The 13,565-nt window shown below is 49.9% G+C and overlaps 1 protein-coding gene across 7 annotated transcripts in view; it reads right to left on the bottom strand.

Moving 5' to 3' along the window:
- Positions 1 to 13,565, bottom strand: part of CACNB1 (calcium voltage-gated channel auxiliary subunit beta 1) — a 48,128-nt gene that overhangs the window by 4,485 nt on the left and 30,078 nt on the right. For 4 of the 7 annotated variants that reach the window (XM_081168808.1, XM_081168806.1, XM_081168809.1 and 1 more), the window contains 7 exons: positions 12,677 to 12,834; positions 10,416 to 10,496; positions 9,781 to 9,839; positions 8,918 to 9,027; positions 5,377 to 5,528; positions 3,261 to 3,356; positions 2,217 to 2,402 (listed from right to left, as the gene is read on the bottom strand). In XM_081168808.1, the coding sequence (XP_081024934.1) occupies positions 2,217 to 2,402; positions 3,261 to 3,356; positions 5,377 to 5,528; positions 8,918 to 9,027; positions 9,781 to 9,839; positions 10,416 to 10,496; positions 12,677 to 12,834 (842 nt within the window). Of the gene's footprint in view, positions 1 to 1,851; positions 2,403 to 3,260; positions 3,357 to 5,376; positions 5,529 to 8,917; positions 9,028 to 9,780; positions 9,840 to 10,415; positions 10,497 to 10,993; positions 11,014 to 12,676; positions 12,835 to 13,565 lie in introns of those variants that run through there. The other 3 variants (XM_081168811.1, XM_081168807.1, XM_081168812.1) reach the window with 2 other exon arrangements.

The raw sequence follows: 13,565 nt of genomic DNA, 5'->3' as shown, positions 1-13,565 counted from the left end.
GGAGGACTGCATTGCCAAATCCGTGCAAGTGTGAATCTTGAAGGCTGGCTGGGTTTCGGTTCTCAAATTGTTTTGGAAAGTGCAAATTTCTTAAGGTTTTGGATTCAAATGCGAATTGAACTGAATGTCTTCCCCATCCCTACTAGCAGAAGCCAGAAAACACTTGCAAAAGAGGGAGATGGGAGGGGGGGGCGGGGAGTTTGGGACAGTTCCAGGCAGAGATCCTCAGAAAGGTGATCTGCCACTTTTGTCTGAAATTGCTCTTCGGACATGGCATTCTATGCGTGGTGCAGAGCACAATGTATGGAATAGAGCAGGGATGGGGAGCCTGGGGCTTTCCAGATGTTGCTGGACTACAACTCCTATCATCCCTAGCCACTGGCTGTGCTGGCTGGGGCTGATGGGATTTGGAGTCCAACAACATCAGGTTCCCCATCCCTGCAGCAAAATATGGTTTCAAAATATGGTTCAAAACTTGCATCTCAATCTACTCCTTTGCCTCCTCCAAGGTTATAGAGAAATTGGGGCTTCCCATGGTTTGCACCATGTTAGAGAGAGGCTCATCATCACCCTGTTTGAGAACTCATCAGTTAGTTAAGACATAAGAAGATAGTTAGCATCACACAGAACACATACAGAATCACCTGTGCTGATCAGCTGGACCACCTGCTGTTATTTATATGTAAAAGCAGCAACAGCAGTCACTTACCACGCCATGCAATAAAACAGCACTGGGAGCCAGATGTGAAGGTGGCAAACTTATTGACAGCTAAACACCTTTGGGGGAATGGTGGTCACTTCTGTTTAACCACTTCAGAGTTTGCCCTTTTCTTTTTAAAAAGGTGACACAACACAAACAGCATGGAGTTTCCCATCATAAACCCAAACATGCATTTGAAGCATGTCCAAATTCACATTTGAACAATGGGCAGGCATCACGCCACCCAAGCAAAAAAGTGGATTCTGCAATAATAAATCTATTTCTGCTCAATGCAAACTTCTTCTTCTTCTTCTTTTTAGCTCACAAGAGAGATGAGCTTGATGGAGCTCTGTTCAGCTTGCTATGCTTGGCAATCGGTCCTTGGCTTGGCCAAGGTTTAGGCAACGATGCAGGACACCGTCAATGTAAAAAGTCACCCAGCTCTGGTGGCGAGATTCTGACAATATGGTTTTGCCTGCCAGTAAATGCTTTGCACTGAGGCCATGGGAATCAAGCGGACAAGGTTATATTGATGAGGTATAACCACTGATGCGAGCTACTGCAGCCACAACTGCTCCCCAGCCTCCCAAGTAACATGACTTCCTGTCACTAGGTGGCAGAAACTCAGCAGACCACGGTTATTGTGAAGGAATTCATAAGGTCATAGACTTCGTGCTCCTGCCAGATTATCCAAAGTGGGGCCCCGTACAAACCCTGTCACCTTACAGACCCCTTTAGTTCAGTGGGTTCCTGCCACTTGGTGACTAGAAATCACTGCTTGTTAGAAAAGTGGATTGCGAAGCAGTTGCCCAAATTCACCCTGTGTGCTAAGAGAATGGAACAAAGTATGTGTGGCAGATGGGAGTGGGAGGGAAGCACTACCTGCAGGGCCAAAACGGGTCTTTGAGGGCAACTCGGCAGCATAATGGACCTGCCCCTGCTGGAAACCAGGCTCTGCATTCACACAGCACACTGGAAAGCCGACTGACTTCTTTCCCATGAGCAGGTGGAGGAAAATCCTTCCTTTGTGATGCCGTTTTAGATCTGGTTCAGAGCAGCCCACAGAACCTGCCCTAAACGACAAACCCACTTTTCCTAGCTGAGACGCTTCTCTGATGGAAGCATTGCTCGAAAGATAAGAGACGGCGGGGTGTAGGGCGGGAGAGATGTGCTGGTGACTCGCCGAGGTCATCCTTTAATCAAAGTCAGATTGCGAGGGAAAGGGGTGTTTGTGTGTGTACTTTAGCAGGACAGCTTCGGAGAAGGGGCAGGGAGGCGAAAGAGAGATCGCCTTGACTGAACAGCAGCACTGACAAGTCCTTTGTAGGGTAGGGGGAGTCCTGATTAGCAAGGCTTCCCTGTGCTCGTTTCTTCATTTCCGAACAACTATCTCGGGTTTCCCCGAAAGCTACAGCTCGTGCTCCTCCACCCGGACAGCTCCGCTCAGCCCCTGGTCCAGGCTGCCCCTCGCTCCCCAGAACCCCAGGTTGCGCTTGAGCGAGGTCAGCACTTGTACCTGGAGGTTGGAGACCGGGGCGGGGCTGGCAGCCAAGGCGGCCGTCGCCATGGTGCGGGTCAGCAGCGGATTGGGCGGGTTGCTGCTGGGAGGGTGCGTGGCCTTCCAATAGGCTTCGAGGTACTCGGACAGGTGTTCGCAGGCATCTTCCAACTGGTTCTCGTCCAAGATGATGTCAAACATCTCCTGCAGAGACAGAGAGGGTGGGGAATGGGAAGGATTCAGCCCTGTGAGCAAGTGCAGAATGATAGGGGCAGGGGACCAGGAGTGGAGGCATGGGTTGGATAGGGTTGCAATGGTAGTCGCTAGTGGGCTGGCATAATGACTGTGTAGCATCTGCTTAAATCAGGGGTGGGGAACCTGTGGCCTTCCAGATGTTGCTGGACCACAATTTTGGGAAAGGGCCAAGGGTTATTGGTAGAGCACCTGCCTTTCATGCAGAAGACCCCAGGTTCAATTCCCGGCATCTCCAGATAGGACTCCCTGTCTGAAACCCTGGACAGCCACGGCCATCAGTGTAGACAATATGGAGCTAGATCAGGGCAGGCCAACTTTTCATACCAAGTGGGCCGCAAGAGTACTTTGACATGGAACCTGCAGGCCACACACTGCCTTGTTGTGTGGGAGAGGGGAACGAGGCCAAAATTTGACACACACACAAACACACAGCTCTTGCACTGCCTCCCCAAATTTAGCTGAGAAAGGCACCAGGCTTAGGGAAGGAGATGCAAGGCTATGGGCAGGGTCCTAGAGCCCTCCCTCCCCTTCCCAAAGCCAGGAAAGCAGTAACTAGGCTTTGGGAAGGAGGAGGAAGGACTCTAAGACCCAGTCAGAGCCCTCATGCCTTCTTCCCAAAGCTCAGCACCTCCTTTACTCAGCTTTCAGAAGGCAGCGCAAGCGCTTGTATTGGTGTGTGTGTGTGTGTGTGTGTGTCAAATGAGCAGGGGTTTGCACCAGCAGGGGCTGATGGGAGGTGTAGTCAGGAGGACACCAGGTTGAAATGGGCTGGAAAAGAGCATGAGGGAGATGCACCACAGGACTTACAGGGGGGCACTGCGCCAATTTGTCCGATGCCACCATCTGCACATTCAGGTGCTTGGCTTGGGATTTGCCTCTCGATTTCACCAGTCTCTGCAGCACCTGTTGGGTAAAGACATTGGGGGAGAGGGAGAGAAGAAATGTTAGGGTGCCCAAGGGGGCCGGGAACAGGACTGGAAAGGAGGAGGGCCCTGCCAAAGGGTGCTCCTGTTCCTAGTCTGCCACACCACTGCAGCTAGCCTAACAAGGACTTAGCCTCAGGAAACGTTTTAGGGTGTACAACCTTACCGGGGAGGAAGCCTTCATGAACACAGTTAAGACTTGTCACTCACAAGATCAAATCAACCCAAGAAGTAGGCAAAACCCTCCCTCCCTCCCACCCCCAAATCCAAATGCATCGCGCCTCAATGTTAGCCAAGTTGCTTGACACCTGAAACAGAACCACCCCCTCCCCTGGCAGTAAAAAACGCAACAACAATGAATGACAATTCATTACCACTTCATGACACTTAGCAGCCTGAGGCAGCTGCCTCACTCTGCCTAATAATCAGGCTAGAAGGAAGGAGTCCAAGGTGGGTAACTCACACAGCCTTAAAAGTTCTCTCTCTCATAGCGGCAAAATTAACTTTGAAAATGTGATTGCAAGAACAGGACATACGTAACTAAATGACAGGCAGGAAGGAAGCATACAAATGCTGGCTGTTCTTCAACTCTCATGAAATCTGGATCTTTTGATGGTTGATTTACATATTTTTCCTCATAGAGCAATTAACAATTCCAGGATTTTTGCAGAGGGGAAGGGCCACAGCTCAGTGTCTGAGCACAGTTTGCATGCAAAGGTCCCTGGCATCTCCAGGTAGAGGGGGGACAGGAGCCTGTCTGAAATCCTGGAGAGCTGCTCCCAGTTATTGTGGACAACCTTGAACTAGATTAACCAAAGGGCTGATCACTGGTATAAGGCAGATTCCTGAGAAACCTACGGTGGTCATTTGACACTTGCCAGGTTTTGTAAGAAGTAACTTGCAAGTGATGTTAATTACATTACATTAATACATGATCTGGGACGCGGGTGGCGCTGTGGTCTAAACCCCTGAGCCTAGGGCTTGCCGATCAGAAGGTTGGTGGTTCAAATCCCCGCGATGGGGTGAGCTCCCGTTGCTTGGTCCCTGCTCCTGCCCACCTAGCAGTTCGAAAGCACGCAGTGCAAGTAGATAAATTAGTACCGCTCCAGCGGGAAGGTAAACGGCATTTCCGTGCGCTGCTCTGGTTCACCAGAAGTGGCTTGGTCATGCTGGCCACATGACCCGGAAGCTGTACGCCGGCTAGTAAAGCAAGATGAGAGCCGCAACCCCAGAGTTGTTTGCGACTGGACCTAATGGTCAGGGGGTCCCTTTACCTAATACATGATATTCATGTATGTTGGGCACTTGTCTGCCTTTTAGCAGTGTCTGCCTTTTTCTTAAAAAGAAAAAGAGCCCCACCCCCCAAACCCCAGAGTCTGGTATTTTATACCACACACTCAAATATGCATTTGAAGCACATCTGAAGTGTGGCAGGGAGCCCCCTCCCAAACTATGGATTTTGCATTCATAAATGTATGCTCAGTGCAAACTCACATTTTTAGCCCACAAGGTAAATGAACGATGGATCTGTTTAGCTTGGCATTCCTGTAGCTACACATACAAGCCTTTGGACAGGGCCGGCCCTACAAGGAGGCAGAGTGAAGCAGCAGCCTCAGGCGCAGATGCTGAGGAGGGGTGTGTGGCCAGAGCTATGAGTGCCATGTGATCTGCCTTATGCCCCCTACATTATTCTGCTGCCCTCAAGTGCTGAGGAAGTATACTTTCACCAGTATTGGAGTAACATAAAACTGCCAGTCCAATTGGCTTCTGTGCATGACTTGGGGGAGGTGCCATCTTGTCCTTCGCCTCAGGCAGCAAAACGCCTTGAGCCGGCCCTGCCTTCGGACATGGTACGTTCTAATCTGCTGTTCTTACCCTCACTCCTATTGAGTTCTGAATGAGATCTGACACCAAATTAGTCTAAGATCCTCTGCCAACCTCTTCCCTAATACCAGCGCCGTTAGTGTGATCGGGAGGAAGAAAAGACAAAGGCTGCTCACCTTGGGGGAGGATATCTTGATATAGACGATAATTGGCGCTAATGAAGTCTTGGACAGTTGAGCCGGGTGATTGATGGTATCTGCATCCAGGGCTACCAGCTGCAGGGTGCGGGCTAGCTCAAAGATGCGCTCAATCTCACTCTGCACTTCAGCTATGGAGGCAGAGGGCAAGCCAAGTGGCAGGGAAAAGGAAGACATGGTCAACATCGCTATGCAAAGAAACTGCAGCATCATTCATACCTCCCTTTTGCTGTTCCAGATCCTGTTTAGCATTAAAGGCTCTACTTCTGCAGCCCGCGCAGATTTCGCCATAATTCATTATTCTCACTCGCAGGTTAAGACCCTACAGGTTGCAAAATGTTGCACTTGTGAAAAAAAATGTGCAGGTCAACTCTTCTGTCCCCGCGGACAGAAAACCATTCCTTGGGCTCCAGAATAGTCAACAGTCAGCCCCGTCCACAGATCTGCATTTGATTCTTGGCAGCACTATGGCAAAGCAAGGGGAGGTGGAGGCCGCAAGATTTTGGGCACAGTTAAAAGGGAGGCAAATTTCTGGCCTGGAGAATGCATTCCGTTCCCCTGTGCAAGAGCCATTGAAATGAACAGGAACTGCGCAGCACCTATTCATTTCAATGGGGATTGTGTAGGAAAACATCCCCATGGGTTGTTCCTTAAGTGAAAGTATATGTGTGTGTGTGTGTGTGTTGTGCAGATGCCATTTTGATTTTCTACTTCAGGCATGTGTAAAGTGGCTGGCTGGCAGACAAAGATCTCCTTGCTCTGCCCCCCCCCCCAAAAGATTGCCTGCAGGTACTTTGGGTGCTACTTTGGGCTGTCCACTAGCTGCTCTGCATGTGGGACACTGGATATGGGCTTCTTATGGCTGCCCAGGAGCATCTTGTGTTCTTGGGGATGTGGCCCTGCAGGTCCCAGCATGAGATCCAGTGTGGCGTAGTGGTCAGTGTGTCAGACTGGAGAGACCCAGATTCAAATCCCTTGGGCCAGTCCCTTTCTCTTTCAGTCTTGCCGACCTCACAGGACAGTTACGAGGATCAAAAGGGAGAGAACTATCTTGAGGAAAGATAAACAATAAGTTCCTTTCAATGGACTGTGCTGAGTGCCGCTCACTTTTTCTCCAGTAAGAAACCATGCAATAAATTGCAAAGTTTAGTTACTTTCACGTTAAAAGTGGGGCATGATCCAGCCAAAGCCCAGAATTTTGAATATCTCATGGGTTCCAATGAGGAGCTGATATGTGATTTAGGCTGCCATCCTATACTTGCATACCTGGGAGTAAGTCCCACTGAACTCAGTAGGTCTTGCCTTCCAAGTAGACATGTATAGGACTGTCCTGTAGTTCTGTTCTCGTTAACATCAATGGGCTCTGAGATTGCTTAGCCAAATTTCTTAACTAGGCTGTAGCAGAACAAAAAACAGTCCCCTCTCCTTTTTCAGTCCCTGAGCAATTTCCCCCAGCAAGAAACGTTATTTACTTATTTTCATTTATAATATTCCGATTCACCTGCCCACCTCCCACCCCCCACATCAACTCCACATTTTAAGTTCAGGTTTAAAAAATACTCTGGTAAAGAGTCTAGCAATTGAAAAGATAGTGAGAACGCTAAGACGGTGGTGACTCACCATTTTTTCACTTCCCAAACACGAGGGCGAATTTCAAAACAAACAAAAAAAACCTTATTGCTTTTGGGCGAAGCCAAAGCGTAGGTGCGCTTTTGTTCTGTGTTTTTGAAATTCCCCCTCCCCCTCCTCTCCCAGAAGGAAAAGCTGTTTTCGATCTTTTTTTCCATTTCAACAAAACATCTTTCCCATTCTGCGGAGGGGGAAGTTAAAGCTAGTTAAATTTGCACTGGAGGGGGGGGCAACCGAGAGCTTGCGGGGGCTAAAGGTTACGTACCCAAGACATCTGTATCAGGAGCAGAGAAAGGAAGAGGAGGCACAGACACAGGGGAAAGAAAATTGTGGGAAGCGGGGGAGGAGGGGAAAAAAAAAGAGAAGAGTGAGTTGGATTTGTTGGGGAGCAGTAAAAAAGAAAAAAGAACCCCCAAAGTCTGATGCCATAGCGGGGGGGGGGGGGAGGACTGAAAACAGAGAAGGCAGCTGAGGTATTAATTAAGGAGCGTCCTGTTTCCCCTTCCCTTGCCCCATGCACGGAGGTAGGTTTAGACAAGATGGCAACATATCCCATGATGAACTCGAACGCGGACAACACTTCTGACACTGAAACCGGGACTTTTGGAAACAGTTTCCACACTATGCATTATGATGCGGGGGTGGGGTAGGGGAGAGACTCTCACAAGCACACCCAAGTGTGTCCCTCTCCAACCCAGGATACAGATATTTCATGATACGGAAACAGCCCTGGTGCTCAGCTCAAGAAGATCGCGGAGGTCTTCCTTCTAATGGGGCAGTTTTGTTGGTCCCACCTGCCCCTGAGATCTGGCTGTCAGGGGCATAGCATGGGTTGCCGGCACCCAGGGTGAGGCAAGCGTTGGGCCGCCCTGGTGGACTGGGAAGCTGTCAGTCCTTTCTCTGGCCAGTGTCTAACCAAGGGAGTCTCTAGCAGTGCTTTCCCACCTTCCTCTTCCTTCCTCCTCAGTGGGCGGCACTGGTGCCCTCCCACCCTCTCAGCCAGTCCAGGAGCAGGGCACGTCCAGGTATCCCTTCACCTGGCCATGAGGAGAAGGAGGTGCTGCCCCAGCCTTGAAGGCCTGGCCTGGGTGTGGTTCCAGCCTCAGTGAGGTAGCCTGTTGGGGCACCTGGTTGTGCCCTCTCAGAAATTTAGCCGCCCTCTCCACGCTATGCCACTGCTGGCTGGTCTTTACTAAGAGGCAAGTATTAACCGTATTTTTTGCACCATAACACTCACTTTTTTCCTCCTAGAAAGTAAGGGGAAATGTCTGTGCGTGTTATGGAGGGAATGCCTATGGGTGGCATGCCTACGGATTTTCCTCCTCTAAAAACTACGTGCGTGTTATGGTCAGGTGCGTGTTATAGAGCGAAAAATACGGTAAGTATGACAGGCGCTCCCTGTGGAACTCCTTGGAAATAGAGGTTTGGCGGGAGCAGTATCTTCTAAAAACAGTGTTATTCAGACGGGCTTTTCAAACCTGACGTTCCCTGCCAACTATCTCTTACTGATGTGGTTGACATGCACAGCGCTGCGTGGTATTTTATAACACAGCGTGGCTTACAAATACGTACATATATAAATAAGTTCGTGATTGGGTAAGAGGAGTTCTGCCAGGGACAGGGAGAGAAGGGGCATTGCCGCAAAGCATTATGGGAAACCCAGAGGAATCCAGGAAAAGCTGCTCCTGGCTGATACAGATCAGAGGAAAGGCAGGCTAAGAAAAGCTTTTGAAAACGGGTGCCGTGCAAGGTGTTAGGTGCCATGCAATCACAAAGGCAAAGTCACCCTTTTTGCCTCCCTCTTCCCACGCGGGAAAGGCCTTGGGAGAAAATGTTGCCAAGAGATGGCAAAGAGCCAAGCTTTTCTCCCAAGGTCTGAGCGCAGCCTTACCCAGGCTAGAGCGGGTGCTGGAGCGTTCGATGATGGTGTGTTTGCTGGGGTTGTTGAGGACCGAGCGCTTGGCCAAGGAGATATCAGCTGTCACACGTGTGATAGATATTCTGTGAAGGACAGGAGTAGAGGCTCAAGGGGGCAAAGGTCATTCCCCACAGGCATCCCTGATTACCAGGACTCTTTCATCCTTGTCGCTGTGCTACAACACAGGGAGGCTTAACTACCTACAGTACTAGTGAAAGTCCTTTTAGTGTCCACTTAACAACCCCCCCAAAACCTCAGGTTTTTAAGGGTGCTTCCTGTCTATCAAGCATTTATTCCAATTTGCTTGTGGGGAGGTTAGATGACGCTGCATCAAAGCAAGTGTCATCCCACACTGTGCAGTGCATCCCCCTCACTTTCCTTATCGCAGCATATCTGATCTTTTGGGAAGGTGGGGTTGTTGCATGAGACCTCCCAAACAACTATAATTGCTCAGCCTGAATTTGAGGGTGTGTGACTGAATAGCAACAGTCTGGAAGTGCCCTACAACTTCATGAACTAGGAAAACAGCTTTTTTGTTTTTGTTTTTAAGGCAATTGGATCTAGCTGTGTATTCACAAAAACTGGAGCACCTTAGCAAAAGTTTCTGGTCTTCATGTCCAGGAAATGGGGAAGAAGCATTTGGAAATGGACCAATGCTAATGGGGACGGCATATAACTTATTGTGGGAGGCAGAAAATCTGCCCCCCCTTCCATTTCCTGTGGTCTTCATTCAGGTTTCCCCTATGGTAACTCCAGCACCAGGATCTTGATACAAGGATCACAGAACAAATGGAAGATATTAGATCCCCACCCGTCCCCAAGGCTTCTGCTCACACCTGCCATCGAATCGGCGTTTCAGAAAATCAAACAAAGCTTTCTGCATCATGTCCGTCACCTGGGAAGGTAAAGGGGGTTGGGATTGGGCAGAAAGACAGAGAAGAGGAGGAGAAGAAGAAAAGTCAGAAATCGAAAGAGTCACATGCATAAACGTGGGTGGGGAAGAAATCAGGGTGCATCTTGCTTGTGCTAGTTCTTGGTAAAGGCTCATCAAAATGGAGACCCACCCCCAAGCTTCCCTACCTATTTCCACCACTTCAGACTCATAGGTGTTAAAGTCACAGCTGGATGCCCACCCATTGGCAGAGAGACCCAGAGGATTACTAGGAACAGAGTGAGGAGCCAATCAATGAGAGGGCACTGGTGGCCGAGATAGGAGGGATGACCTGTAGGAGGTAAGCTCAAAGGAACAGAATTGGGAGGAGCCACGGCAACTCAGGACATGTCAGTCCTGTTGCCAGGCAGATATCCTGCACAGGGCTTGAATGATGGACTGGGAGATGAGGACACTTGCCAATCTATGGCAGCCCTCCTGGCTCCCCTTGCCCAATTCTCTTGGAAAGCACATGGCCCCTCAGCCCTACTTTCTATGCATGCCCTAACTCTCTCCCCATGAACTCTCTAAATGCCTCACCTCATACCCTTTCAAGGATGGGCCTACAAGAATGATGGGCCGCATGGAAGGAACCACGTCATAAGGTGGCACATGCTCCGCCTGAGAAGAAAGGAGAGAGAAGAAGACATTAGACTTGCTCCAGATCCAGGCTACATCAGTGCTGCAGGCACCACTGTTTTTTGGAAGCCTGGCAATTTCAGCGATTCTTCTAAAGGGGAGACAGCACCTTCATTTTGTGGGCATGGGGGAGGAAAGCTGAGTTGTGGGTGGCAGGAAGAAGGGTTGCTGAGGGATCTCAGCCTTCCAGATCTGACACCAACACTAGCCTGGACATTCAAGATGGACCTAACAGAAGAAGACCTTTGTGCAGCTGCAACCAAGGTTTGCTTTTGAGCTTACCTTAAAGAAACAGGGGCCTGTATCTGGTGGGGGCGGGGGGGGGGAGCAAATCTCACACACAAACTTTGGGGTTTCATGGTCAGCTTCCTCACAGTTGCCAACTTCGCAGGGGGAAAGCCCGCTGGGTAAATTAGGCAGGGCCCACAGGGAGCCACCACCGCTGTCATCTCGTCTGATTATTTCGTAAGCTTACTTACCGATTTCTGCTTCTGCTTGGCTATGTCCAGTGATCGCCATTAATGGGCGGGGTGGGGACACAGGGGAGGGGAAAGGAGAGACAGGCAAGAGAAAACAAACAAGGCATGCGTGTTACTGACAGCTCACTCCAGCGGAAGCACAGGCAAGGCACAAGAGAGAGAGAGAAAACTAGTGCTGAGAAAAGAAGAAAGGTGGCGGCTTTTCAGAGTTTGGGCAGGGAACAACCTTGCCTTGATTTAGAATTGCGTCCTTTTCCTCCATGCTGTCCTGGCCCACCCTGGTGGACAGACGTGGCTCATGGTGGCATGCCCATGAACCTCTCAAAACCCAAATGACACATTGGCCAGAGCCACCGCCGGCAATGTGATTGGCCTGGTGGCTCCTTTTGCCACCACAGGGAGCTGTCAGGAAGGAGGCACTTTTCAGGGAAGAAGTGGTGCTGGAGAGAGGCCCTGGTACTTTTGCAGCCAGCCACTCTACACTCAAAGCTCCCCTCCACCCAGGCAAACTTCTTCCCATCCACCTGTATTTCAGATCCTTGCAACTCTGCGGAGGGAAGTTTCAGGCGTAAGGTGGCTGGCAGGGAAAGCACTCCCTTCTCTGCTGCAAAGCACCCTTGGGCTCCTAGTGTAAAATACTGTTCGGCCCTCTGGGGATTCCCATCTTGAACCCTGATGTTGCTTAGCAACCAGCCTCCCTCCGGACAACTTCCTCCCACTATTTGATCCGCAAGGAGGTAAAGAAGGGCCTGTGGAGGCAAATGCCATACCTGGATGGAATTTACAGGGCAAGTGTGGGTCACCAGGAGGAATGCCCCTCTTATGTGAAAGCCACTGGAACATCCCATATTCATGCTTTCTTATGGGGCGCTGCAAGCGAAGGGCTTGACTATTTCACTCACTTCGCTCCCATGCTGGAACGTTCCATTGCTATAATTTCCACAGGTGAGGAGAATGGATTATAGAAGTGGAGCATTCCCTTTATCCACATATGGGAGGGACACATGGAACATACCGCTTGCATGTTTCCCATGGGGGGGATTGGGACCTGTGACTTGCAAGGGTTTACACTGGGAAAAAGAAATGGGAGAATCATAGAATTATAGAGTTGGAAGGTCCAACCCAATGCAATGCAGGAATCCTGCCCACAGTGATTTCTGGATGAAGAGGATTACTAGAGCATTACATTATTATCACTGTTCAATTACTAGATTTCTCAGGATGCGTAAGGCCAGGGGGGAGAGGGGAAAGGAAGCACATTATATCGGACACATATTCCACCAAAGCCGAAGTGAGGGTATGAGTTGGTTGCCAATGCATCTTTTAACTCATACAAGGATGGAGAATGTGTGATCACTGGAACATACCCTTCTGAAATACGCCTTTTGTATGCTCAGGCAGGTGACAAACACAATCGCGTATACACTTTATAACCGTAGTACACGTTGGTCTTTTCCTCGTAATATGCAGCAAATCGGCTCGGAATGTGCATCCCCCCAGCTTATGCTCTCCGCCAATGGGAGATCAGGACCACAAACCCACTTCCAGAACATGCCACTCCTATCACCCCCATCATTTGCACGAAAGCGCTCGATCTCTGGGCAGAAACAAGCCTACACACACAGGCAGGCATACTTAGGATGGCACAGCAAGCAGGTGCGAGGCAAGAGGGGGCACCATTACCTTCTTAAAGAAGGGGCGGCGCTTGGTGGTGGAGGGGGGCGTGGTGACGCTGCTAACACTAGTCTTGGGGGTTCGTTGGTTCTCCTCGGTGGCCTCCTCCTCCTCCTCTAAGTCAAGGGCGTCTGGGTCATAAGCTAAGTTAGTCATGTCCAAGGTACCTGGGAGGAGGATGGAGGGTGAGGGAGGAAGGAGATAAAAGGTAGGGGAGGAAAGGGGGGGAAACAAAACAGGGGGGAAATGCAACAACAACCAAAGAATGAAAAGCACTAATGGAATAGGGTGAGAAAAACAAATGAGGAGGAACAACCAGAAACAAAAGAAATAAACTGATTCGTGTATCCAGAAGAGGAACATAAATAAATAAATAAATGGAATGGAATGGAAAACTCCAAATCTCCACAGTATATGAGCATACGGGGGAGAAGGAGGCAGCAATTAGGCAATGAGAAGCCTGCCATGTGGCTATTAGGACAGAATTTAGGCCTTGTCTGTACACGGATTAAAGTGGTAGAGCCCTGAACTGATGGTGTGGATTGTACCGCTTCAGACTGTAGATGTGGGGATCCTGTGTTTTGTTTTTGCAACAGTGGGGGGGAGGAACTAGCACAGCAGGGAGCAGGCTGGACTGGAACCTCCTCTCCCCGCTGCATTAGTTTTTGATCAGCAAGGACATTTTTTTTTTATAAAAAGTGGGAGAGGAGTCAAATAGGACATCCACACCTACAGGATGAACTGGAAGAGTCTGACACGACCACCTCTTTCTGTTGCAGGTGCAGGTGAGCAAGCCCTTCAGATGCTTCAAACACGCCTCGTCCCACAGAAAGATGGAAAAGTATCCATCTGGGATGGTGGTGGCAGTTATGCCGTTCTCTGTTGGGCGTGAGTAGCC

This window comes from Podarcis bocagei (assembly GCF_964188305.1).
Source record: "Podarcis bocagei genome assembly, chromosome: 13".
Classification (NCBI taxonomy): Eukaryota; Metazoa; Chordata; class Lepidosauria; order Squamata; family Lacertidae; genus Podarcis; species Podarcis bocagei.
This window is presented reverse-complemented; position numbering and strand designations above follow the sequence as displayed.